The sequence below is a fragment of the Cavia porcellus genome, unplaced genomic scaffold (assembly GCF_034190915.1).
Source record: "Cavia porcellus strain 051 isolate PalLab524CR breed Dunkin Hartley unplaced genomic scaffold, mCavPor4.1 scaffold_9, whole genome shotgun sequence".
In the NCBI taxonomy this organism is placed as follows: Eukaryota; Metazoa; Chordata; class Mammalia; order Rodentia; family Caviidae; genus Cavia; species Cavia porcellus.
The window spans coordinates 63846271-63873553 of NW_026947492.1; the positions used below are offsets into that span (position 1 = coordinate 63846271).

General features: G+C 41.4%; 2 protein-coding genes across 2 annotated transcripts; one reads left to right on the top strand and one right to left on the bottom strand.

Moving 5' to 3' along the window:
* On the bottom strand, positions 1–8343 carry Trim21 (tripartite motif containing 21). Its single transcript, XM_003463385.5, has 7 exons — positions 8219–8343; positions 6596–7053; positions 6033–6128; positions 4005–4235; positions 2140–2162; positions 1384–1484; positions 1–1070 (listed from the first exon to the last, which is right to left on the bottom strand). Exons 2-7 carry the CDS (start codon positions 7001–7003, stop codon positions 526–528), a joined length of 1404 nt encoding a protein of 467 aa, XP_003463433.1. The 5' UTR covers positions 7004–7053; positions 8219–8343; the 3' UTR covers positions 1–525.
* LOC100718175 (olfactory receptor 51G2-like) lies at positions 7896–27034 on the top strand. Its single transcript, XM_063255611.1, has 4 exons — positions 7896–8235; positions 8318–8503; positions 24679–24740; positions 26054–27034. The coding sequence occupies exons 1-4, from the start codon at positions 7896–7898 to the stop codon at positions 27032–27034; spliced, it is 1569 nt and encodes a 522-aa protein (XP_063111681.1).
* The last annotated feature ends 249 nt before the right edge of the window (positions 27035–27283 follow it).

Consider the following 27283-nt stretch of genomic DNA (forward strand, 5'->3'; position numbering starts at 1 on the left):
TAGAGAGGCAGAATTTTTATTCTGAAAGCCCTTTTGTAAACCATGAAAGCTGTAACACAGATCTGACCATAGGTAAGCAACTGAAGAGATACAGAGAACAAACAAGTTGAGGAAGGAGGCAGAAACGTCTTTAGCTGACCCAGATGAGGTTGGGCCAAATACACAGTATGTTTCACTAGAGGGAATCATGAAACAACCTAGAGCAGGCATATTGATGTTGAAGGTCTTTTGATGTGTACTTGTTTATTTTCTAGTTTTTTGATACAAGGTCCCCCTATATAATTTAGTCTGGCCTTCAACTCACTATTGTAGCCCAGGCTACCTCTGAATTTGCAGCGATCCTCCCGGCGTAAGAAGACTTTCAGCGACCTCCCTCCTAAAGCCTGCTGGCTGGGATCCCGACAGCTCTGCAGAGACAATGTGGCTCTTTCTTGGGAAAGAGAGGCAGGGTCTGTGGTGAGAAGAGGCACCAATGGGAGCGGATAGCAGCATCCTGAGAAAGCCAGCCACAGTGGATCCTGATCATCACATTTTCAGTGGACAGAGGGTCAGAGGGGCTGCATTTCTTCCATCATCATTGAAACCAGGATTGAAGAAGGGCCGTACAGGTCCGGCAAAGGCACAGTCAGAGAAGGTGTAGATAAGGGAACCATGGTCAGTGATATTGTAGAAGGAGACGACACCAGCCTCGTAGTCCAGGAAAACCCCGATTTGGCGTGGAGACACCTGAAGGTGGAGGGGTGTGTCGGGGCAGGCGCCAGAGTGATACTGTTCTTTCTTCCACAACCAAATTGTCCAGAAGCCATTCTCAGGGCTGAACAAGAAAATCCCTTTTCTCTGCACAGAGTTTCTACAAATTCCTAGGTCCCATGCCTCTTTTCCTGTTACATCTACCTCCCAGTAAAATTTTCCAGAATTGAAACTCTGGGTACCCAGGACTACAGGGTAATTATCGAACCTCTCCTCATTTCCAGCCACGTTCTGTCGGACATGTCCAAACCTCACTTGCCTCCGATCTTCTGAAAGGACAAGCCACTCGTTGGCTGTGTCTCCATCCAGAGTGATGTATACTGCAGAAGGAGATCACATTCAGGCCTGGTGTGTGTGGGGGGCTCAGTGACCCTGTGCTTAAGTATGGAGGGATTCACGTGAACTCCAAGATTGAGAGGGTAACCCTGACACCTCACCACGTGAGGAAACGTCCCCCAGCCAACTGCAGCTCTTGCCCTCATCTCTGAGGGAACACTGCTTGCCTCAGTCTGTACCCTTCCACCTACCTGCCCTCTCTTCTCTATGCTGCTGTCTCTTCTCCCAACCCTGGCATCCTCTCCACACTTTCCCCATCCTCTGCTCCAGCCCTGTTACTCCCAGAGGTCACCTCACCTCCATGCGTCCTCAGCATCCTCTTCAGCCCTGGCACACAGCACACACTATTCAGGGATGGGAGGGCAATGTCCAGGTTTGCAAGGTTCCAGGACTCACTCCTGGGGGGGAGAATTTGAAACCCATGTCACCCATTTCTACCTTTGATTCCAGATCCTAATAATCTCCATGGCTGAGGACTGGTATAAGAATTTATAAACATCTCTTGAGTTCCAAGCATCCAGGTAAGAGGCAAAAAATGTGGGACTGAGTTTCTATCTAGGACTTCCTGTTTCATGCCTGCAGCATGTAGACAGCCTGTATCATCTCTCCCAGCATAGGTTACCATGGAGCTACCTTTTAATTTATTTTGCAGGTAAGGCGTCTGATATAGACCGAGGCACTTCTGTGAGGGAACCTTGAGGAGTCTTGCTCATGCTGTGGGGCTCCCTCATTCTGAGAGTTCTGTAACTGAGCAGGGATCTATTGCAAAAAGGAGTCTTAGCAGGGTGTGGACTTGACAATTCCCAGAATATTCCACTTTGTTGGGCTTTACTCTGTGAAGATGTTATTGTCCAATTACTATGGACAATTCCCCAATTGAAATATGCATTTAGCTTTCTGAGACCAGACAATAAGGATTTTCTAGCGATCAGGTCTTTGAGAATAGGGAGGCAGGTAAGGAAAACTTCAGTGCATGTATGTCTAACTCTGTAACTTTTTAATAGGCATATATGCTTTCTGCTACCCCTTCCTCTAGCAGAGAAAACTTCTTACCTTTCCAGGACAATTGTCACTTCCTAAGAAGAAAAAAAGAGAGACACAGTAAATTCTGGGGTTTCTGGTTTGCAACTGAGACTTTAGTCCTGTGGTGAGTGACCCCTAGGGTTTTGTTCTATCCTTTTTTTTTTTGTGGGGTAACCTGAAACCCAGTACAGTTGCAAAGCACAGCTAGGAAGGGATCACTAGTTTAAGGACTTTGATTCAGAAAATAAACTAGAAAGCCCAGTTTATTGGGATGGGGACTGAAAGAAGTGGGCTGAAGAGAGCAAAGTGTCCAGCTTGGCTGAAGCCCAGAGACAGTCACAGGGAGACAGTGGCCAGGACAGGATGCCAGAGATTTCTCCCTTTCATCTGGGGGCTTCTACTGCTTGGACAGGAAGGTTTGGCTAGCTAAAGCTCTGCTTTGTGTTGTGGTTAATGTTGTCTCCTCCTTTCTGTGACACTCAGGTTGAAAGGGCTGGGATCTCTTCTGGGGGTACTGGCAGACTCCTGGGACCAGTCAAAAGGGTACCAGAAGGTGTAGAGAGCCTTCCAAGTCCAGCCAGTATAAACCAGAAAGGAATAATGAATCCGAGAGACAGCGAAAGGTACGGGAAAAGAGCAGTATGTTGTTAAAGCAGGAGAGACTTCTGAGACCATCTAGTTTACAGTTTTCCAAAGTGAGGTGAACATATCATTGATGGATGCAAGATGGTTTTTGTTTTTGGTACTGGGGATCGAACTCATGATTTAATGCTTGTCAGGCAGGTGCTTATGCAGCTGAACTGTATCCCCAGCCCAAGATGGTTTTAAGTAGAATACACATTGATACTTTTCAAAAAAGTCATGCACTTAATCTAATCTTAACTTTACTTCATCCTACTTAGGTGAAAGTGGTCAAGTATTTAGCTATCATTTCTGTCTATCTTTTTTCTGTTCCTTTGTTTTCTTTCTTTTAATAGTGCTGGGGACTGAATCCAGAACCTCATATATGGTAGGCAAGGACTCCGCCACTGAACTGTCCCCCCCGATCTCATCTGTTCATCTCAGAGATGGGATAAAAGCAGCACCCTCCTGAAGCCTGACATGTCATATGTGCTATTTAAGAATTTGCAGGTACTCTTATGCAATAAGTTAGAAAAAATGTTAGTAATATTAGTATATGATTTTTTGGCTAATATTGTTTTGGAAAACATCTTTTAAAACTAACTTTATTCAGGGAAAAGAGACAATTTGAAGAAAAATGACATGCTAAGGTCAATGTGTTAGTTCAGCGAAATAACAGGAAGTGTATGACACATTTCTGACTAGCATAAGGGATATTCTTGTTACTTAGAGCACTCTTTCATTTCACAATTGGAGAAATTGGGTCTTGAAAGGGAAAATAGTTTATAGTTTTGGAGAGAACTGGTAGCAGGCTGGAGTTGAGCTATTTTTCCTTAACTTTCAATTCAGGTTTTGAAATTATATTTATTAAAACATTCTTATGGCCAGACATTGATTTATCTAAGACCTGTACTGGATTTTCTCATTTAATGATGCCAAATACTCTTGAGATGCCAAATACTCTTCAGTTAACAAACAAACAACGAAACATTTAACAAACACGAAACATGATGCTCAGAAAAATTACAGAGCTTTCTCAAGCTCCCACATGTGGTGGTGAAGCAGATATCAGCAAAGTTTATTTCTGTTGATCGCTGGGCAGTGTATTTCCTCCTACATTTGTATCCTTTGGTCTCTTGACTGGAAATCATTTAAGGGTCTGAATTCCAGGTCATTTAACAACATTCTAGGATTAGGATTCAGTTTGCTCTAAGAGTGGCTTGCCAGAGATCTGGCTTTTTCGGTTTCTCCCTGACATTCTCTTCTGGTCTTACCTGCAGCAGTTCCGTCCTGGAGCCCTGACTCCTCCATTCCAGTTCTGAGATTAGTGCCTGCAGGGCCTGGCTCTGTTGGCTGAGTTTTTCCTCCATTTCCCCCAGAATTCTCAGCTGTTCACGTTCATCTTTTTCCAGCTTCTGTATCTGTCTCTGTTCCTCTTCAACCAGGAAGTTTCTCTGCTGCACAAACTCTGCATGAATCCTCGATTTGTGTGTCTCAACTTTCTCCTTCGGTATCAAAGAAGAGAGAGGGAGAGGTGGACTAATCAAAATTTCCTAAGCTTTGAGGATGGAGGGAGATGTTGGTACCTAAACTAATCCTAGAGACTTGTCATTCTGGTTATGCCTGTTACTACACACACACACACACACACACACACACACACACACACACACGCACACACGCACACACGCACACACGCACACACGCACACACAATTTTGCTAGGAGGCAGGTGACTATATGAAGTCTCTTGGACTAAGGGAGAACAGTTTGGGGTCCATCGTAACTAATCTACAACTACAGCTACATCAATCTATGGCATCAGCAGATAGTTTTTCAACCTCTTCAATGTTGCCTTTTTTTTTTTTTTTTTTTTTTTTTTGCAGTACTGGGGTTTGAACTCACGGCCTCACACTTGCCAGGCAGATGCTTATGCCACTGAGCTAAATCCCCAGCCCTTTTCAACCTCTTCTAAAAACATAGTCACTGCCCAAATGAGTCCCTCTATCTTTGTATCTTAGTAAGTTACAGGCAGAGTAAAACCGTCCCTATACCCAAAGACTGCACATAAAGAAAGGCTCGCTATACAATTCTTAAGTCTTGGGGAATACTGGGTCCCTACCTAGATCCCCAATCTCCCAAATGAGTATACAGTAAAGGATTAAACAAAATGAGAGAAGTGGTATGATTATAAGGCTCCAGGAGGACCAAAACCCTTTAGCTGAGATGGAGACTCTGAGGGCTAAGACAAAGACTTCTCTGGATCACCCATGTTTATTAGGTCCAAAATAAAGGGTGAGGAAACTGAGGAAAGCATGGGAAATGAGTAGGAGTTACTTCAAAGACTTCTCCAAGTAGTAAATTATGCCAATTTGGGAGAAGGGTCTTATCTCCAGGATGACATTTACGGTAGGAGTGCAACGGTACAAGTGAGATTTCTTCAGCTGTAGTCTCTATTTGCTTAATTAGTGTTGGAGCCAAGGTGTCCTCAGCTGTGGTCTTATACCCTCTGAGGTATCTCTGTCATCACAGGCCACTACAGGCTTCAGCCAGGACCAGTGACTCATAGAGGTTCACTTATTATGAATCAGCTCCCGTGGCCAGGTAAGGGGTCGAGGCCTAGGACAGACTCAGAGATAAACATAGAAAGCCAATTAGTTAATTTTAAATCCTGCTCAGAGCCACTTTGTAGCGGTCTCCAACAGAGGAAAGGAGAGCCCTGAGACATTCTTTTCTTGTGATCTCTGGCTAGTAACTGGAGTGTCTCCCTGATGATACAGAATGACCTTTTTTTGTGACTGCAGCCTGACTCAGCCTTCCTTAATCCCAAATTTTCCTTTGCTGGGGTGTATGGAACAGGCTTTAACTCTCCATTATACTTTGGATCAGTGATCTGGAAACGGTTAAGCAATTACCTAGTCAGACTGGTTTTCCTACTGCATATTTTGATGGATTCCTTCAGTCTGTTCTTCACAGCCCTTGCCATTTCCTACAGTGTGACTAGTTGAGCTTCTCTCGTGGGTTATCTCTATTGTTCTGGAGACTGGGCTGAGATAGTGAAGAGCTTTAAAGTGTAGCCTGACCCTCTTAGCACATTCTTCAGTGACTCTGCATCTTTGCGCCTGATTGACAACTCTTCTTTGAGCCTTCACCCTTTTTCTCCCTTTCTATCTGGAGACCTAGAATTTAGGTCGCTCTTCAAAAGTAAGTTGTACCAACTCCGTAATTCTGATAGGCATAGCTATGGTTAAGGGGAAGGGATCTTCGCCCAGCCTTGGACCCTGCCCAGCCTCTGATGCTTACCTTCCAGTCTATTCTCTTCGCTGCAATATTTACTCCCAACTTCTCGGCCAGTTCCTGCTGTTGTCTCAGTTTCTGTAATGCTACTTGGATCCTCCTCTGCAGAGAATGACAGCAGGTGAATCCTCAATCAGATTAAGTAGGGATATGCGTTGGGTTAGTTCATACTGTTCTTAGATAAAGCCTAAATGCAGAGGAGTGAGGCCTAGACACTGATTGGAGTAGGAAGTTTCTGGATGGAAAGACTTCGGAACCGGCTTATGTGTTTACAAAACAGCTAAGCTCTTGAGGGTGGTAGAATGGGAGCGCTACTCATGAGTAATTAATCAGGAGGCCACAAGGAAACATCATGATCTGTTTAGTATTTTCCCATAGTGTATTTCCTGCTCCGGAGGAATAAGGTTATGTTTAATTTGCAATTTTCTCTAATAGAGGGAAGGAAGTATCTCTCCTTTTCTTACCTTTTCAATTCCAGCTGTGACTTTCTCCCACTATCCAGTCTGGGGAGCAAAGAATTCACCAGTGTTCAACAGGCTACTCGTTTGGGTCTTGTACTAAGGCCTCACCTGGTATTCCTGAACTGCATCCTCAATAGGGATCTTGTTGTGTGTTCGGTGTTTCATGGACTGGTCACACACCCAGCAGAGGGCCTGTCCATCTTTCTCACAGAACAGGAGAAGCCTCTCTCTATGCACCACACACCGTTCCCCTGGTGCTTTCTCCTCGGCATCCTGGTTCATTTGTTTGAGTGTGTCCATCACATTGGCTATGTGCCAATTGGGCCTGACATTCTTAAGCAGAAAGCACCGCCGGCATGTCGGACAGACACCACCTCCGTTTTTCCCGACTTGAGAGATACACTCCTGGCAGAAGCTGTGACCACAGTCAATGCTCACAGGTTCCACCATGGCATCCAGGCAGATACAGCATGTTACCTCCTCCCACATCTTTGCCAAGGGCTCTGATGAGGCCATGGGATGGTGTGCCTGGTATGCAGCGCTATGGAGACCTTGAAGGGAAAGACCTTGGCAGAGAGGAAAGAGAAAAGAGAAATTAGAAGGTTTACATGAGAAAAACAATGCAGAGGAAAACATAAATCAGAATGAACTGGAGGGGTGACAACAAGAAAGGCAACAATATCAACCTGCATATCAGGACCCTCTCCTCTGCAGTCTGCCCATTGACCTAGTTAGGCAGAAGGGAGGCTGAGTCTCTAGCCGAGCAGAGAAAACCTGTGGAACTTCAGAAATAAAGCTGTTGGCAATTCTGTTTTCACCGTACCTATCTGGGCTTAAATCCTCAGTATCCAGTTTCTCCCTACACATTTTCTCCCATCTCATGCCAACAAGCCTCCAAGTTACTAAGAAGTGAATCATCATAGTGATCGTTTACCATGCAATGTCCATGTTCTAAAGGTGCTACCTGTTTTGCACAGATCCGCATTAATCTTTACAACAGTGGCAAGAATCAGGTGTACACAGTCAAGTGCCACATATGATGAAGGGCTGGACGTGCAGGAGTGGAGCAGTAGGCCATACTATATAGCCCAGATATACTATGGGCTCTGTCACCTGAGTTTGTGTAAGTAAACTCTACGATGTTTGCATAGCCATGAAATCACCTAAAAGCACATTAAAAAAAAAAAAAAAAACCCAGATCCTATTCCCATCTTAAGGAAATCTTTATTTTGATATATTCTTATACAAAATGCATATTACATATGTATGTACATAGGTACGTATGTATACGTGTGCTGAACACTGCCTGGGCTCTGAGCTGCTCCAAATTTCCTTGAGGCCATAAAGTCTTTGAACCCACAGAAATTTCTAGCGAAACATCCTAACTAGCCTGCCCCTCTCATCTCCAATGGAGGCTGACAGGGCAAGAGTCTCACTGGGTGGGGTCTGGGTTATTAAGGTCCTGTCCTCCCATGTCAGGTGCCAGCCTCAGAGCAGCCCCAGCTCCCTCCAGGTGACCGCGAGTCACTTTCAGAGCCGCCTCCGCTGGGGCAGAGAGGCCCGGCGGCCAGGAGGGACTGTGGATCGGGGTGCGCGAACCCGCAGTGGAGAAGGCGCCCGCGGGACCCCAGGCTCCAGCCGGAGACTGGCGGGAAGAAGCAATTCAAATCTGGCCCGGGAGCGCGGTCCCCAACACAGGCCAGGGTACCTGGGGGAGCCGGCTCCACTCACCTTTTTGGGGTCTCGGTGTAGGTTGCCTGGCCCCTGCTTCACTTTCTGGGAACTCGCTGTGGCCACCAGGTCCCTATTTCACTTTCGGTTTCCCCTAAGACAGGGGCAGGGCACTGGGAGGAGCGAGAAGGGGAGGAAGGGAGGAGGAGCGCAAGGGAGAGGCGGAGCTGCGGCCATTGCAGGGCCGGGCGGGGGAGAGAGAGGATAGGGCGGGGGGCCCGCGGAGCCCCAGCCTCCGGCGCTGCGCTGCTGCCACCGAGCCGCAGCTCGGCACGCGTCCTCCGGGTGCGCGCTCTGCCAATGCTTGCTATCTAATGTAATAAAAATGCTTCAAGGTAATTTACAAGATGGAAGAGACGATGCTGCTTTCCCTGACACTGTTGGTTACCCTGCGTCTAGGCGCTGCTGTCCAAAGCGCCTGCTTCCGTGCCACCATCCACTTCTGACTGATGGGCATATAACTAACTACACTTGGGTGTGGAGTCCACGTTCTTTAAAGTGGAAGAGTGGATTCCAAGGAAGGGTGAGGTTAAGAGTATGAGAGATACAGAGATAGAGATAGAGATAGAGACAGAGACAGAGATAGAAATAGAGATACAGTCAAAGAGATAGGGAGGGAGGTAAGAGATAGGGACACACACACACACACACACACACACACACAGAGAGAGAGAGAGAGAGAGAGAGAGAGAGAGAGAGAGAGAGAGAGACAGAGAGAGAGACAGAGAGACAGAGACAGAGAGAGACAGAGAGACAGAGAGAGAGACTCAAGAGGAGATCTAGGTGCTCAAAGGAACGAGGCACATCCAACTAGAGAATAAAGTTGGGAAATGGGGGAAGCCCCTGATAGACAAGAGGGGACTGGAGTGGGTTGCAGGTCATCTCTTGGAGAATATTTTACAGGGCAAAGTTACAGAGGTGGGCACAGTGTGAGTCAACTGTAGTCAATCAATAGGTTTACAAGTATAGCTGCTTTGCTAATATTGATCCAATAGTGAAGCAGGGCATGTAGCAAGGATATGTGGGTAACATTAACTTTGGTCCATAATCTATGGTTTCAGTCTTGTTTTTAGTCATAGTAGTCTAAGTCTTAGTGGGTGGGAAAGTATGCTTCACTCCTAGTACGATAATGTTTATTTCCATGGGAAATTTCAAAAGAGTGATATCACCTATAGAATAGTAATCTTGAGTTTCCACTTCTCTCTCAGGGAGATGTGTAAACCTGGCCATAGTGATTTTAATCTCAAGGTCTTGCCCTCTTTTTTTTTTTTTCAAATTTTATTTAAAAGGAAAAAGAGAAAAAACAAAACAAAACAAAGCAGTGTAAGGGCACAAGCAATACAGAACTACAAAACAAAACAAAACAACAAAAAAACCCCCCACAAAAAACAGCAAGAAATCACCGGTTAATAGATTACATATTATCATCTTAGAGATAGCTGCTCAAATCACAGTATCAAAGCATACAAAGTGGACACTCAAACAGTGAGACTGCAAACAGCCGTGTTCAATGATCCAACCAAAAACATCAATATGGTCAGCTATTTAACACCCCCAAACACTCTCGCTGTTGCATCATTTAGAACTCTTTTTTTCCCCTCTCTTTTTTACAACAAAATTTACACATTTTGGGTTTTATTACTCCTTAGTCCTTATTAGTTTTTTTTGGGGGGGGAGAGAATAAAGTCAAATATGGCAAAACAAAGCTGGCAGTCAAACCAAGGATAGACATAGCACATGATGCAAAACAGAGTACAAGGTTATCAACAATGGTTATCAACAATGGTTATCAACAATGTCTCTTGTTTCCTTAAAAAGAATTGTCTATCTCATTATATATTATAAAGTTGAACAAAACAGTAGAGAACAAGACCAACAAAACTTAAGCATTGCAAACATTACAGGACTTCCAAAGGTGACAATAGTCAAACCAGAATGGGCATCTTAGTGAATCTTACTGCCTTCAAAGTAGTTGCCTATACCCTCAAACTTGATACCATCACACAGAATGGAACAGAGTCCAATCAGTCAAAACAAGACAGTGGGAGTATTACAGGACTTCAAAACAAGTCAATAGGAAATCAAAAAAGTTACTATTATATATCCTGCTAATTTTAAAAATTTTCCCCCTTAATTAAAAAAATAACTAAATAATTTTTTAAAGAATAAGGGAGAGATTGAGATAAAACAAGACATAACAAAATAACAATACAGGTCAAAGCATGACTGCCTCAGCAACCTAGTGGTTCATCACCAAATAACCCGACTTAATAGTAGTTACCATAGTGTCTGTCTTTTTCCTTGAAATATTTGAATAAAACTTCATATACTATAGTTTCAAGTATTTCCATATCAAGAAGCCCAGAATAAAGCCTTTCCAATTAATAAGTGAAAACTTTATAAGGCTTCAAGGCCACATAATGGGGAATCATGATTACCACATATTTTTATATATTTGAATCATTACTTACATTAGGGAAACTATTCAGTATTCATGCGAGATTGATTTATTTCACTTATGAGTATGGTCTCAAGCTGCACCCATTTATTGATAAATATCTCAATGTGATCCTTTTTTATAGCTGAATAATACTCCATTGTATAGAAATACCACAACTTTTTTATCCATTCCTCAGTTGATGGACACTTGGGTTGTTTCCAAGATCTGGCGATTACAAATTGTGCTGCTATAAGCATAGGTGCGCATATATCACTGTGGTATGATGCTTTCAGTTCTTCTGGGAATATGCCTAGAAGTAGAATAGCTGGAATAAATGGGATTTCCAATCCCAACTTTTTGAGAAATCTCCAGAAAGACCTCCACAAAGGCTGTACCAGTCTACACTCCCACCAACAGTGCAGGAGAGTTCCTTTTTCCCCACAGCCTCTCCAGCATTTGTTGTTGTTGGTTTTCTTGATCCTGGCCATTCTTTCAGGAGTGAGATGGTATCTCAGTGTGGTTTTAATTTGCATTTCTCTAATGACCAATGATGATGAACATTTTTTCATGTATTTATTTGCCATTTGCATTTCTTCATCCGAGAAGTGCGTATTCATCTCAGATGCCCATTTTTGGATTGGATCTTTGAATTTTGGGGGTCTGAGTTTTTTTTAATTCTTTATATGTTTTAGACAAGAGTCCCTTGTCTGAGAGAGAGTTCACTAAAATCTTTTCCCAGTTTGTGGGTTTTCTTTTTACCATGCTGGAGATTTGTTTTGACATGCAGAAACTTTTTAATAAGAAGTGGTCCCAGTTATTGATTCTGGGAAGTATTTCCCGTGTGGTTTGAGTCCTGTTCATGAATTCTCTAACTACTCCTATGTCTTCAAGGTTTCTACCCAATTTGTCTTCCAATAGATTTAGTGTTTCTGTTTTAATATTCAGATCTTTGACCCATTTAGATTTTAATTTAGTACATGGTGATAGACATGGGTCTAGCTTTAGTTTTCGGCAAATGGAGAGCCAGTTTTTCCAGCACCATTTATTAAAGAGACTGTCGTTCTTCCAGTGAACCTGCTTGGCTCCTTTATCAAAAATAAGGTGGTTGAGTGTGTTCGTAGTTGTGGTTGTATCTTCTATTCTATTCCACTGATCTTCAGCTCTGTTTTGATTCCAATACCATGTTGATTTTACTACTGTTGCTTTGTAGTATAACTTCAAGTCAGGGATTGTGATGCCTCCTGCTTTGTCTTTGCTGCTTAGAATTGCCTTTGCGATTCTAGGTCTCTTCTGGTTCCAGATGAAATTCAGGAGTGATTTCTCTAGATCTATAAGGTATGTTGATGGTATTTCTATTGGGATTGCATTGAATCTGTATAACAGTTTTGGGAGAATGGCCATTTTCACAATGTTTGTTCTTCCTATCCATGAGCAAGGGATGTCTTTCCATTTTCTGAGATCATCTTCAATTTCCTTTTTCAGTGTATTATAATTTTCACTGTATAAGTCTTTCACTTCTTTCGTAAGAGTAATTCCTAAATATTTCATTTTTTTGCTTGCTAATGTGAATAGTCCAGTTTCTCTTATTTCCCTCTCTGTAATTTTGTTGTTTGTGTATAGGAATGCTATTGATTTCTGAGTATTGATTTTGTATCCAGCCACATTACTGAATTTATTTATTGTATCTAAGAGTATTTCAATGGAGTTTAGGGGGTCTTCTATGTAGAGTATCATGTCCTCTGCAAACAATGATAATTTAACTTCTTCTTTTCCTATCTTTACCCCTTTTATTTCTCTTTCATGCCTAATTGCTCTGGCTAGTACTTCCAGTACTATATTAAATAGGAGTGGTGATAAAGGACATCCTTGTCTTGTACCCGATTTTAAAGTAAAGGCTTTCAATTTTTGGCCATTTAGTATGATGCTGGCTGTTGGTTTGTCATAAATGGCCTTTATTATATTGAGGTAAAGACCATTTATTCCAATTTTCTGTAAAGTTCTTATCATGAATAAGTGTTGGACCTTATCGAAGGCTTTTTCTGCATCTATAGAGATAATCATGTGATTCTTATTTTTGGCTTTATTGATATGGTGGATTACATTTATTGATTTGCGTATGTTGAACCATCCTTGCATTCCTGGGATAAATCCCACCTGGTCATGGTGTATAATCTTCTTGATGATTTGCTGCATCCTATTTGCCAATATTTTATTGAGGATTTTTGCATCTGTGTTCATTAGGGAGATCGGTCTGTAGTTCTCTTTTATAGTTGGGTCTTTCTCAGGTTTTGGTACTAGAGTAATATTTGCTTCCAGGAATGACTTAGGAAGGATTGCTTCCCTTTCAATTTCATTGAATAGTTTGAGGAGTGTCGGCATTAGGTCTTCTTTATATTTCTTGTAGAATTCTGCAGTGAATCCATCTGGGCCTGGGCTCTTCTTGGTGGGCAAGGACCCAATTACATTCTCAATTTCATTAGCAGAGATTGGGTTATTCAACAGTTTTATATCCTCTTGATCTAGCTTTGGTACTTCATATGCTTCTAAGAATCTGTCTATTTCTTCTGTGTTATCAAACTTTTGAGAGTAGAGGTTTTTGAAATAGGTGTTGATGATCCTCTGTATTTCTATTGGGTCTGTAGTGATTTCTCCTTTTTCATTTCTTATTGCATGAATTTGAGCTTTTTCTTCCCTTTTTTTAATAAGGTTGGCTAGGGGCTTATCTATTTTATTTATTCTTTCAAAGAACCAACTCTTTGATTCGTTGATTCTTTGGATTGTTTTCTTAGTCTCTATTGCATTGATTTCTGCTCTGATTTTTATAATTTCCTCTCTTCTTTTGGCTTTGGGCTTGACTTGCTCTTCTTTTTCTAGCTGTTTGAGGTGTAGCATCAAGTTATTTATTTGTATTCGTTCTGTTTTCCTGATGTGGGAACTCAGTGCAATAAATTTTCCTCTCAGAACGGCTTTCATTGCATCCCACAGATTCCGGTAAGTTGTATCTGCATTTTCATTTTCTTTTAGGTATTGTTTAATTTCTTCTTTAATTTCTTCTGTGAACCACTGATTACTCAAGAGTGTGTTATTTAGTTTCCATGTGTTTGCGGAATTTTTGCAGTATCCTTTGTCATTAATTTCTAATTTCAGAGCGCTATGATCCGATAATATGCAAGGGATGATTTCAACTCTTTTGCATTTGCTTAAATATGTTCTGTGAGCTAATATATGGTCTATTTTAGAGAATTATCCATGGACTGCTGAGAAGAATGTGTATTCTGATGTTGTTGGGTGGAACATTCTGTATATGTCTATCAAACCCATTTGTTCACAGGTGTGATTCAGTTCTGTTATTTCTTTGCTCATTTTCTGTCTGGTTGATCTGTCCCTTGGTGTCAGTGGTGTATTAAGGTCTCCTGTTACAATTGTGTTACTGATAATTTGAGTTTTCATTTCTGTTAATAGTTGTTTTATATAACTGGGTGCTCTGGAGTTTGGTGCGTATATATTTAAGATAGTTATCTCTTCCTCTTGGAGTTTTCCCCTTACGAGTATGTAGTGACCTTCTTTGTCCTTTATGGTCATTGTTGGTTTAAAGTTCACGTTGTCTGCAAACAGAATGGCTACTCCTGCCTTTTTTTGGATTCCTGCTGCATGAAGAATTGTTTTCCATCCTTTGACTTTCAGTCTGTGAGTATCTTTCTGGGTTAGATGGGTTTCCTGTAAACAGCATATGGTTGGATTTTGTTTCTTGATCCATTCTGCTAGTCTGTTTCTTTTGATTGGTGCATTGAGACCATTTACATTAATGGTTATTACTGTTAAATGCTGGTTAATTGTAGGAATGTTATCTCTCTGCTGTTGCATCTTTATCTTTCTGTTCTGTTTAATTGTTTGCTTTGCTTAGTGGTTTTTTCCTTTGTGTATCTAAACTGTCTTTCAATATTTTTTGCAGGGTTGGTTTGGTGTTCATGAAGTTCTTCAGCTGTTCTTTGTCATAGAAGTATCGTATTGCACCATCTATTTTGAATGATAGTTTTGCAGGATATATCAGTCTTGGTTGGAAATCATTTTGCTTTAGGATCTGGAATACTTCACTCCATGCTCTTCTTGACTTTATCCTTTGTGTTGAGAAGTCTGCTGTGATTCTGATAGGTTTTCCTTTATAAGTGATTTGTCTTTTCTCTCTGACAGCTTTTAATAATCTATTCTTGTGTTGGATTTCTGGGATGGTGATTATTGTATGTCTGGGTGTATTTTTATTTTGGTTATGACTGTTTGGAGTTCTATATGCTTCACTGATCCTGATGTCAGTTTCTGATCTCATGCTTGGGAAATTTTCAGCTATAACTTCTCTAAATATCCTCCTGACATCCTTCATGTTGTCTCCCTCTCTTTCATTAATCCCTATCATTCTTATGTTATTCTTCTTTGCATCGTCTTGCAGTTGTTGAATTGTTGTTTCCTGATTCCTTGTTATTTTCAAAAGATCTTTCCTTTCCTGTTCACTAGCTGCAATCCTGTCTTCAAGGTCTGAAATTCTATCTTCACTTTCATTAAGGCGGTTTTTACAACTTTCAGTGGAGTTTTTTATTTCCTGTATATCTCTGTGCATCTGCATTATGTATTCTGTTTGTTTCTTATATTGCTCGTCTAGGGATTCTATCTTTTTGTTTAGTTCCTCCAATTTTTTATCTGTGTTTTCTTTAGATATATTTAGAATCTCTTTCATTTCTTTTATCATTTCTTCTTTTATCTGGGAGATTATTTGGAGTTTGAATTTCTTTAAAGCTTCCTGGAGTTGCTTGTCAATTTCAGTGGCTATTGTGTCCGATATATGAGGTGGATGGGATATATTTTCTTCTATATACATCGCTCCTAGGGTTTCTTGAGATGGGCTGAAGGTTGGAGGTTGTAATTTGGTCTTTCGTTTTGTCATTTTCCTATATTTCTGTGTTTCAAGTGTTAGTTGAAATCTTCCTCAGGATCTGTTGAAAATCCCCTTCTATGTTTGGAGCTACTGAGACTCTGGCGCCGCCCTACCCCAAGCCATTAGGCCCACAGAACCAGTGGTCCTCCTCTGCCTGCTCAGAACTCCGCAGTTCCAGACAAGCTGGGCCTCAGAGACACTGTGCGCCCACCTGCCCCTTGGAAGCTCCACAGTTCTTCAATCGCAGCCGGGTTAGGGTACTTACCACAGGCCGCAGTGCTTCAGGAACCTGTGGACCCTCCCTGGTTGCAGAGATATCCACAGTCCTCCAGACACATGGAGAGGCTGATGCAAGCACCCCAAATCTGCCCAGCTCCTCCTCTGCAGACCAATGGCCAGGCGCGGCAGCTAAACAGGCTGGGCTAGGCTGGTAGTTTGGGCCAGCCCACCTATCGGGAGCTCAGCAGGTCTCCAAGTGGAGCCGGGAATGGGGAGGCTGATGTGGAAGCCTCAAACCCACCTCTCCCCTTCACTGCACCTGGAAGCCTGAGGGAACTCCAGCAGTCTGGGTGCAGATATCCAGAGTCCTCCAGACATGCAGAGAGGCCGGTGAGGGCACCCCAGATCTGCCCAGCTCCTTCTCTGCAGGCCTATGGCCAGGCGCGGCAGCTAAACAGGCTGGGCTAGGCTGGTAGTGTGGGCCAGCCCACCTATGGGGAGCTCAGCAGGTCTCCAAGTGAAGCCGGGAATGGGGAGGCTGATGTGGAAGCCTCAAACCCTCCTCTCTCCTTCACTGCACCTGGAAGCCTGAGGGAACTCCAGCAGTCTGGGCGCAGATGTCCAGAGTCCTCCAGACACGCAGAGATGCCAGTGAGGGCACCCCAGATCTGCCCAGCTCCTCCTCTGCAGACCTATGGCCAGGCGCGGCAGCTAAACAGGCTGGGCTAGGCTGGTAGTGTGTTATTACTTGTTTTGAAGAGAGTAAAACCAAATGCGACATATCAGAACAGAGTCAGTCAAATCAAAAGGATGGAGATAATAGATAATGTAAAAACAAAATATAAGGTGATCAACAGTGGTTACCATACTGCCTCTTGCTATTTTAAGAAGAATTGGCAGTTATAATAAAATTGAACTAAACAGTAAAGAATAAAACCAAAACATTGGAGACGTTACAGGACTTAAAAAGAAAATAATAGTCAACCGGAATGGGTGTCATAATGATTGTTATTGTTTTCACAGTTATGCCTATACTTTCGAACTTGGTACTATCAAGCAAAGCAGAATAGAGGAAAATCAGTCAAAACAAGATGGTGAGGGCAATACAGGATTTCAAATCAAGTTAACAGGAAATCAAAGTAGGTTATTATAATGTATCCTGCTACTTTTTATTTATTTTTCCCTTAATTAAAAAAAGAAAAAAGTAAATAATTAAAAAAGGGGATTGAGATAAAAGAGGGCATAACAATAGAACAGCGCAGGTCAAAACATAACCATTTAAGCAAAACAGTGTTTCACCACAAGATATCCTGACATAAAAATAGTTACCATAGTGTCTCTTTCCTTGAAATCTTTGAGTATAACTTTGTATACTGTAGCACCAAACATATCAAGACACTATAAAACCATTCAAGAGAATGACATTATTACAGGGTATTTAGAACCAATTAACAGAAAATGAACAATGGTTTCTATATAAACTCCTTGTCTATAAAGGTTTTTGCTTATATTATAATATATAATAAAATCCAATAAGATACAACCTTTTAAGACCAATGGAGACAGAAGAATACAAGTTTGATGGGGCTTCAAAACAAGATGATACTAAATCAGCACTAGCTATTATGATGTCTTGTTTTCTTCAAAATAGCTGTTCTTTCCTTCCGATCTTCTCTGCCTCATTTCTGTTGAGCTGTTTTTCTGTAGTTTGTTGTCAGTTTGTCTTCTTAATTTTGTTTTCTGCTCCATTCATTGTGGCTTCTCTGCCACTATTTCTGGAATCTTGGTATTTCCCTTTTTTAGACTATCCTGCAGTATTCTCTGTAGAGTTGAATTGGTGGTTGCAAATTCCCCTAGTTCCTCTTTATCCTGGAAGCACCTTGTTTTTCCATCAATTTCTAGGGACAGTTGTGCAGGATATATCAATCTTGGCTGGAGGTTATTATTTTTCAAAGCTTGAATTATTTCACCCCACGCTCTTCATGATTTGATGGATTGTGCTGAGAAGTCTGCTGTAATTCTGATGGGTGTTCCCTTGTAAGTGATCTGTTTCTTGTCTCTGATGGCTTTTAATATTCTGCTCTTATATTGGATTTCTGGAATTTTGATTATTATATGCCTGGGTGTTGTTCTGTTTGGGTTTTAGGTGGCTGGGGTCCTGTATGCCTCACATATCTGAGTATCTTTACCATTTGCTAAATTAGGAAAATTCTCTTGGATTATTTCTGTGAATAGCTTTTGTAGTCCATTTGTTTGTGTCCCCACTTCTTCTCTTATGTTCTTAATTCTTAAGTTATAAATCCTCTTATCATTTTCTAGCTTTTGTATTGTTGCTGTTTGTTTTTTTGTTATTTTTAAGAAGTTTTTCATTTCATGCTCCCATATTACAAATCTTCCCTCCAGTTCAGATAATCTATCCTTAGTTTCTTTCAAGCTGTTATGCCAGTTTTTGATAGAGTTTTCAGTTTCCTGGTAATCTCTTTGAACCTGCTTCACGTATTCTATGTTTTCTCTATGTTCTCCATCAAACAATTCTCCCCTTTTTTTCTGTTTTTCCATTCCACCATCTGTTTTTTCTTGGGCGGTGCTTAGCATTTCTCTAACTATTCTGCTTATATCTTGCTTCAGGTCATTAATAACTTCATTCCTGAACTCGTCTATGAGGCTCTGGAGATAGCACTTTATGTCTATTGGTGCCGTGTCTGCTATTGCATGTTTCTCAGGATTGGGGGCCTTTCTTGTTACTCCCTCTTCCCATATTCTTTGTTCCTTATATATAAGTGTATATAGGAGGCCCAGCTTCCTTTCCTGTGGGCCACAGACTGAATAGCACCGGCTAGGTGTTCCCACCCACTGCAGTGCACCAGGGAGATACAGACTGGGCAGTCTATGACGGGCCCACCTCTCCAGGTTAACCTACCAAAGGCTTCACCGCTAGGGTGCACCTCCAGACACTGGGACCTGGGTTGGGCTCACCTACTGGGTCTCAGCCAGTGGCGTCATGCAGGCCAGGCACTCCACACCAATCCTGCTTAAGAGGGGGATATGTGACTGAAGTCAGTGCAGCATCTCTGGGAAGTCTGCCCGGTCCAAGTATGTCCTCCACTGAAGCCTCCCTCTCTATGGAAGGGTCCCCGATGCATTCATTCACTGTAGATCGATGCAGGGCACCTGGCCAGTCCCGCTCCTAACTCCATTCAACGCTTCCCACTCTCAGAGCCTTCGTGCCTCTTTCCCTCTATGTGGACAAGGAAACAGCAGCGACTGCAAGAAATTCAATTTGCAGTTTCCAGTGGCGCTGGGTCCAGCTTCCACGCTGAAACCTTATGTGTTCCTGCTGTATCACTGGGATTGTGTTTCCAGTGGTTTCTCTTAATTTTTTTCGTTCCTGGGTCAGCAAATAATATCCCCCCTTGCCTAGAACTTCCTGCCTGACACCATTCCTGGATTTCAAGTGCAGTTTCTCAGAGTGCCTCTGAAGCTGCTGCTATCTATCTGCCATGTTCTTCTGGAACTCTCAAGTTTATTTTTTTAGCACCTCACCCATAAGGCAACTTGTTTGCGATAGTCAAAGTAGCAATTTATATAAACTCATATAGTTCTATGTTAACTCATCTTTTCTTCCAAGCCAAGTGGATAATCACTTACTTAAAGCTATGTCCACTGGAGATATTTTTCTTCATCGTTGTCTTTCAGGGTGATCTGTATAAACACCAGTTTTGCGCACCATCTTAGATTCCCTTGAGCCCATCGTTTATTATCTTAACACATGAAAGCATTAGGTCACCTCTCTCTTTCTCTTTCTCTTTGTCTGTCTGTCTGTCTGTCTATAAACAGATCACAGCTTTTCCACTTCATCATGCTTTACTAATGATTTCTCAGGGTAATATTGGAAGGGAGAGATTATTTCATCAGTACAGGTTTATTTTCAATCATACAAGTTTGAATTTGGATGAAACATGCTGTAGGACATAGGTTCTGGATTTTTAAGCAGTCATTATTGGTCAGATGATATAATAAAAAAGCACAGAGAGTAAATGCTTAATTTTGGGTGTTAACTAGATTGAAGCTGCTTAGACAGCTGGGGAAGAATATCTCTGGTTGTGTCTGTGAGGTTTTTTTCTAGGGAAATTGCTGTGTGGGCCAGTGACCCAAGTGGGAAAGACATGTCCTGTGTGTGGGTGGTACCATCCAAAAGGCTGGGGGCTTGGATGGACTGAAAATGCAGAAGTAAGAAACTACCTCTTGCCTGTGACTGCCCTTTCCTAGCAGTGTGTTTCTCTGTTGTCACAACCCATGGACATTGGACTTCGTGTTTTTCAGCCTTTGAATATGGACTTGCACCAAAGTCTCTACAGGAGGCTTCTAGTCTCGGACCAGGGCTGTATCAATGGACTCTGTCTTGTTCTGAGGCCTTGGGAATCATGGACTAAGCAGGTACTTGTTTCCCTGGCTCCCAGCCTGTGGTTGGCCATGATGAGACTTTTCAGCTTTGTGACTGTGTGAGCCAATTTAATAAATGCTCTGTTATAATTATATATACTATTAATCAGTTACTCTGGAAAAGCCTGTCTTAGTATCGAGAGTTAGCTCTCCCTGGAACGAACATTGATCAGTGAGAAATGTGACACTGCCTCCCCTCTGTATTCTGTGGAATACTGCAGGGAGTTTCTCCTTGAAGTTCTGGTGAGCAAGCCTACTGGCTGAGGGATGAGCTCACTCTGGCACTGTGCCTGTTAGACAGAAATCCAACAGGGCCTCCAAATGGAGCCGAGGGAGGATAAAACCAATGATTATTTGTTCAGAAGCCAGTCATAGCAAGAAAAAAGTAACTGAGGTTATCAGTTGGGGAAACAGGAAGTGAGGCAATAAAAAGATACAAAATAATGCAATGCATTATTAAACTGAATAAGGATTCATAATGCATTTCAAAAATACACAGCCTTTCCTGGCTAATCTCTAGATAAATCACAATAAATAAAGAAAATTTAATGTTTGTGAATCGTTTCTCAGATTATTATTTTTTTGCAGATTATTAGATAATGCGTGTGTTCAAGTTGAACAGGACTGAGAAACTGTCATAGATCAGACGAGACTAAGGAGACATAACCAAATGTCATGTGATACAATGGACTGGATCCTGGAACAGGAAAAAGATTAGTGGAACAACTGATGAAGAGCAAATAAAGTCTGAGCTTAACAACAATGTGCCAATTTTGACCTCTCAGTTTTGACCAAGATACCATGGTTATTATGATATGTTAACATTAAGGAAAACTGGGTAAAGGATATATAGAAACTCTACATCTTTATAACTTTTCTGTGAATCTAAAATTATTTTCAAAATAAAACATTAAAACTCCCCTCTTTTGCAAGTCTGTTTTCATTTTTCTCTTTAAAACAATAATAAGCATAAGTAAAATGGTAAAACTCCCCAGTAAACTCTGACCATGGTTCGCCAGGGTAAATTAGTATGACATCTTGGACAGGTTAGCAAAATCTGTTTTTAATTTCCTATTGAAAGAGGCTCAAGGAAGTCACTTGCTCACTGTCACATAGTTAATAAGTGACAGATTCAGAAACACAGCTTTTCCACTACATCATGCTTTAGAGATGATTTCCCAGGGTACTACTGGGAGAGAGGTTATTTCATCAGTATGTTTATTTTCAATCATCCTTGACCCTACATACAGCTATAAAGTCAGGTAGAGAACCTCTTTTTTCCTAACATGCTTCCCATATCTAAAACACTCATGCACATCTCTTTGCCTGATAGGTCTGCCTGATATTTCTTTGGCAAAATTTGATAAGAGTCTCTAATCATTCTTTCTAAAGACAGAAATTCCTTGTGGTCTCTATTTCTCCTGAAGGTCATGTCCTTCTGTATGTCCCAGTTTCTAATTATTCTCTTGTTCTCTACCTGCCTTAGTTTGGTCACTGTCCAATTCATAGAGCTCTCTCTTTGGAAGGAGTAGGTACCCAGGGTAGGGTGTATTCTTATCCCTCTGCTGCTCCTGAATCTCCAGGATACACTGCTTGATGCTTCCTCCTGAGTCCCAGAGCTACCTGGCCCAGAACTCAGGGGGCTCAGGAAGTTTAGTTATGTAAATCTCATGGATTTGCACTTGGATCCCAGCAGACCTGTTATTTCCCTTCCTTCATCAGGAGGATTATAAAGTACTGACCTTTGCTGACACCACAAGAAATGCTTTTCACAAACAGAAGAAGAGATGAGAGGAATCATAGGCTCTGGAGCTGTGGTGAGTATAGGGATAAGGGTGTCAAAGCTGGATCTGGTCTTCGGGCAGTGGTCACCAAGGCCATGCAGAAAGAGCTGGCTTCAGCATTTCTGTCTGTGTGTAAAACTGAAGGGCATTTGTTTAGGCAACTTCCCTTTCCTGTCTTTTTGGGAGGCAAGAGTAGCCTTAAGGCCTTCCACTTATAATTAACTGATCCTTCTCTTACAACAAGCTTGAGAGGAGCTTTTATTACATTACAGCCCTTTCCCCTGCTCAACTATTCCTTGATGATCTGGGCCAAGGAACACAGTCACCCTATGATGAAAGGAAACACTGTCCCTCTTTAATTCTCAACCAATTGGTCAAATCTGGGAACAACAATCTGTGGATTTTTCTCCGGTGAACAGTGGCTATATCTGACACAGGCAGAATTTGATAGGCATCCCACTTTCGGGATGCATCAATGACAAGCTAGAGTATGACTCTGCCTCAGGCTTGGGTCTAGCTTCCTGACTAAACACCCTCTTTGATGGCATATTCTCACTAAATTGGGTAGGGGTAGTAGGGGTTTCTTTTTCATCTTATCTAACCTGGACTGAGAAGGCAATAGCTGTGTAACAAATGACCACAGGTAATATTAATTAAGGCCTTAGGATTTCGCCATGCACAAATGTTGGGGACACCGGGATGATGGGAAACAGAATGGCCTGGGTGGATTGGTCTGGAGACTGTGCCTTGTAGTGGATCAATTTACCTTCCTCTAAAACCTCTGCACTTGATTTAAAGGAAATGAAGTGGGAGGGGGAGGACAGAAAAACCAGCCTTGGGTCGGTTGATCCTTGGATCAAGGATCAATTAACTATGAGATGCTAAGAGTCATAGACTTCTTTCCTACCACAAAGTCACTAAGTGAGTAGCATTTGTCCTTAGGCTGACTGGGATTTAAATCCTGGTTCTACCACTTAGCTTCATGGGATAGCACCTGAGAGGTATTTAGACTCCTTTAGTCCTGATTTCACATCAGAAATTGGAAAAAATATGCCACAAAGTTAGGGGATAAGTAAAGTTATATGTGTGAAGTGGATGTAATGATCCCATTTTTACTATTATTTAAGAAATTTTATCCAGAAGACGTATCAGGAACATGAAGAAAAAGAATAAAAAAAGAGGAAGGACCAGAGCGGGCTTACCTCTGCCACAGGGGTATATGGGTCTTTAGAGAAGGGGACATCACATTGCAATAAGACTAGACACTGCAGAATAGCTACAGTTAAAGAGATCAACAACACAAGGTACTGATGAGGATGTGGACAAACTTTCCTACAGCATTGGTGTGGGTGTAAATTGGTGTAATCACTTTTGAAAACTGGAAGAGCCTACTGGAGGTAAATATGTATAATCTATGACAGGGTAATTCTGTTCCTATTTGTATACTCAGTAGAAATGCATACATGTGTTCACAAAAGACATTCTAGAGCATTTATGTCAGCATTTTTTATACTAGCTCCAAACTTAACTGTTCAAATTTCTATCAGCAGTAGAATTAACAAATATATTCTAGTAGGTTCTCATAGTGAAAAAATTATGTAGCAATTGGGATGAACAAAGTATGTAGCACTATGGATGTGTCATGATTATAATTATACAAAGTTCAAAAATAGGAAAATTAATCATACTAAAAGATAGGATATTGGTTTCCTGACTGGAAGAGGCCAAAAGAGGCTTTGGAAGCTGATAATTTTGTTTATTGATCTAGATGTTTATTACATGAGTATATTTATTTTATGGAAATTTATTAAGATTTATAGTTATGAAATATAGACTTCTATGTGTATGCTGTATTCCAATAAAATATTTTTGAAATAATAAAATATGGTAAACTTTATAAGGTGAAAGATATCCTAGGAGAATTTATAACACTTAAAGAAAAGGATATTGAAAAGATCAGAGATACAGGATGGACAAGCTCTTTCCTCTTTTGAATTCAGTACAAAATTTTTGCTTAGATTTGATCCTACACGTAGCAAAAGATCATTGGTAATCATATTTTCTCTGTGTACACATAATAATTTAAGTGTTCATACTTGTATTTTCATAAACATTTGAGAATAATTCTAATGGAAGTTTGTGATTTGAATCATAACACAGCCTGAAGAAAGTGGGAGAGTTAGGTTTTTAATATCCTGGAAAATGATGATCTTGCAGTGAAAATTAGTTTCATTGGTATTTGAAATGAGGAGATAGTTTAAAAGCTGATGATTTGCAGGATATGTTGCAGAGTGATAGGACATATAAAGTTTTTTTGGGTTGCATTTCATGAATAGCAGAAAAGGAAGAGAGGCCTTAGCCATCAGGTGTTGGAAATAAGTATTAGGGAAAGAGGGCAAGAATTAGATTTTGTGGATCTGTAAGACATTTGATCTATGATGCAAAGCAATGTGAGGTGCTTAGTAGAAAAACAGAAATACATTCTTGTTCTGAGGAGAGAAGTTGAAGAGAATGTATTATCTAAAAGTGCTTTGTAAGGTTATGAGAATAGAGAAGCTCATATGTACAATCTGGGCTCTTTGATGTAGTATTAATCCTGAGGTCCTGGAAGCTCATGATGTCTGACTCTTGATATGATGTCCTTCAGTATTCAGCCTCATCCTTCTACCTTCAGTTAAGGCAGTTGGACTTCTCACATCAAATTTAATAGTAAGGGGGCTGAGAATGTTTAAGAGGAATTTCCTTCTAATTGAGTCGTTGGCACAGGTCTGTCTTGAAGGCAGGGTCAAAATCAAATTCATGGGCTTGAAGCAGCCATTGAGGTGAAGGTAGGGCTGGGAAAGGAAGGTTATCAAAACTTAATGTATCTGGTAAATTATCACCTTGATCCAGACTTAGCTTTGAAGAAACCTCGAATACTTCCTTCAAGCTAACTTATCTTTGCAGGAGAGAAATTTGTCATCACACTCAAAGAAGTTATTTTGATGAGTATATATTGCATTAAAATATCACACTGTACCTTACAGATATAAGCAATTGTTACATATCAACCAAAACTTTAAATCTGAGTTTAGTGGTGTCCACCTGTAATCTCAGTACTTAAAAGGCTAAGGCAGGAGGATTTCGAGTTTGAATCCAGCATTGGCTACATAGTGAATTCCAGATTCTGTCTCAAAACAAAAAATGATGAAAGGAATAGAAACGTTAATTACTCTGATCTGATCATTAGATCATGACATATTATATATACATAATAAATTATCCCACAGTATATAATCACTTTATACAATTAAAATTGAAATAATAGAAATGACTTATTTTGGTTCCCAAAGGCAATTTTAGAAAGGGAATATAGAAAATTTTGGTTTCATAACAACTCCAGAAAATCAAGTAACCATTTGAGACCAGCCTGGGTTACAAAGTGAGCTCAAGGCTAGCCTGAACTGCATAGTGAGAACCTGTTTGAAAGGGACAAGAAAAAAAAAACAAAAAAAACCAAAAAACAGAAAACCAGTGACCAATCTCCTAACAGGATATTTCTGAAAATACATTACACATTTGAATGTGGCCTTTCAGATACTCTTGTTAACAGATATCAGGTGGAAAAATCCACTTTTAAGAATAGAATATGAGCCTAAAGGTTTTATCCCAAACACTGTCTTAAATTTTTATGGACAATTACTCATTTTCTTCAGTGTTTAGTTGGAGAAGACAGTCTGGAGAGAAGGCATTTAAAGTTTACTTAAGTGAAAAACAAAGTTGTTTGGGCCCACACTTTTAAGCGTCTAACAAAATAACCATAGGCCTTAAGCAGTTATCAATTCAGAAAATGTATCAAATGCTACTTTATGGGTAAAGATTTTCAGAGAAAGAAAATCAAATTAGCCAGGAGTGCCTAGAGATAGTGGAATTTCTTTCGTGGTCTCAGAATGGGTTATGATCCAGTTCTTCTTCTTTATCCTACCCTTGGTAGGGACTTTATAAGGGGGTTCACAAAACGAATGAATGCCTCTTATTCCTAGGGTGGACAACTCCCTTCTGGAATCACTGTGTTTTCCTGCAACACCAGCACTTCTGGCCACTCCATCTTCCTCCTCACTGGCTTTCCAGGGCTAGAAGTGTCTCAGCATTGGGTCTCCATCCCCATCAACCTCATCTGTGTTGTTTCCATCGTGGGTAACAGCATCATCCTCTTCGTGATTCGTACAGAGCCAGTCTTACACCAACCCATGTATATCTTCCTGTCCATGTTGGCTGCTTCTGATTTGGGGCTGTCTGTCTCCACCTTCCCCACCATGGTGAAGCTCTTCTGGTTGGGAGTTCGGGAGCTGCCCTTCGATCTCTGTGCAGCACAAATGTTTTTCATCCATGCATTCACCTATGTGGAATCTGGTGTGCTGCTGGCTATGGCCTTCGATCGTTTTATTGCCATCCAGGACCCCTTACATTATGCCACAATCCTTCCCAACTCATCTGTGGCAAAAATGGGGGCTGCCATTCTGGTTAGGGCTGTACTGCTCAACCTGCCAGGCCCCATCCTCCTGCGGAATCTGCTCTTTCCCCAAATCAGTGAGCTCTCTCATTGCTACTGCCTGCACTGTGACCTTGTGGGACTGGCCTGCTCAGACATCCAGATCAACAGCTTGGTTGGCCTGGTGTCCATCCTCTTCTCCCTGGGTCTTGACTCTTCCCTCATCGTACTCTCTTATGCTCTGATCCTACGGACCGTACTGGGTACTGCATCACCTGGCAAACGGCTCAAGGCACTCAGCACGTGTGCCTCACACCTCTGTATTGTGCTTATCTTTTATTTGCCCAAACTTGGGCTGTCAGTGTTGCATCGAGTGGAGAAGCGCAGCTACCCTGCTCTGGCAGTGCTCATGGCCAACCTGCACTTCTTGGTCCCGCCCCTCATGAACCCCATCGTGTACTGCATCAAATCTAAGCAGATTCGTCAGGGCTTCCTAAAGCACTTCCAGCAGAAGAGAATTGATGCTTCCTAGAACAGATGGACCCAGTTGTACATGACCCCAATGGGCTATCCAAACTCTGGGACTGGGTGAAAATGAGCACTTTGTGGGATCCCATCAACCTCTATAATAATACAGAGTTTTTGGGACTGAACACATCAAAGTAGCACCTTAATAAACCTCTCATTGTTCTATCTCATTACAGAAGAAATGTTGCATACTCATACATACTGTAGAACTTAATCACACTGATAAGAGTGAATATCTGTACAGGCATCTCTC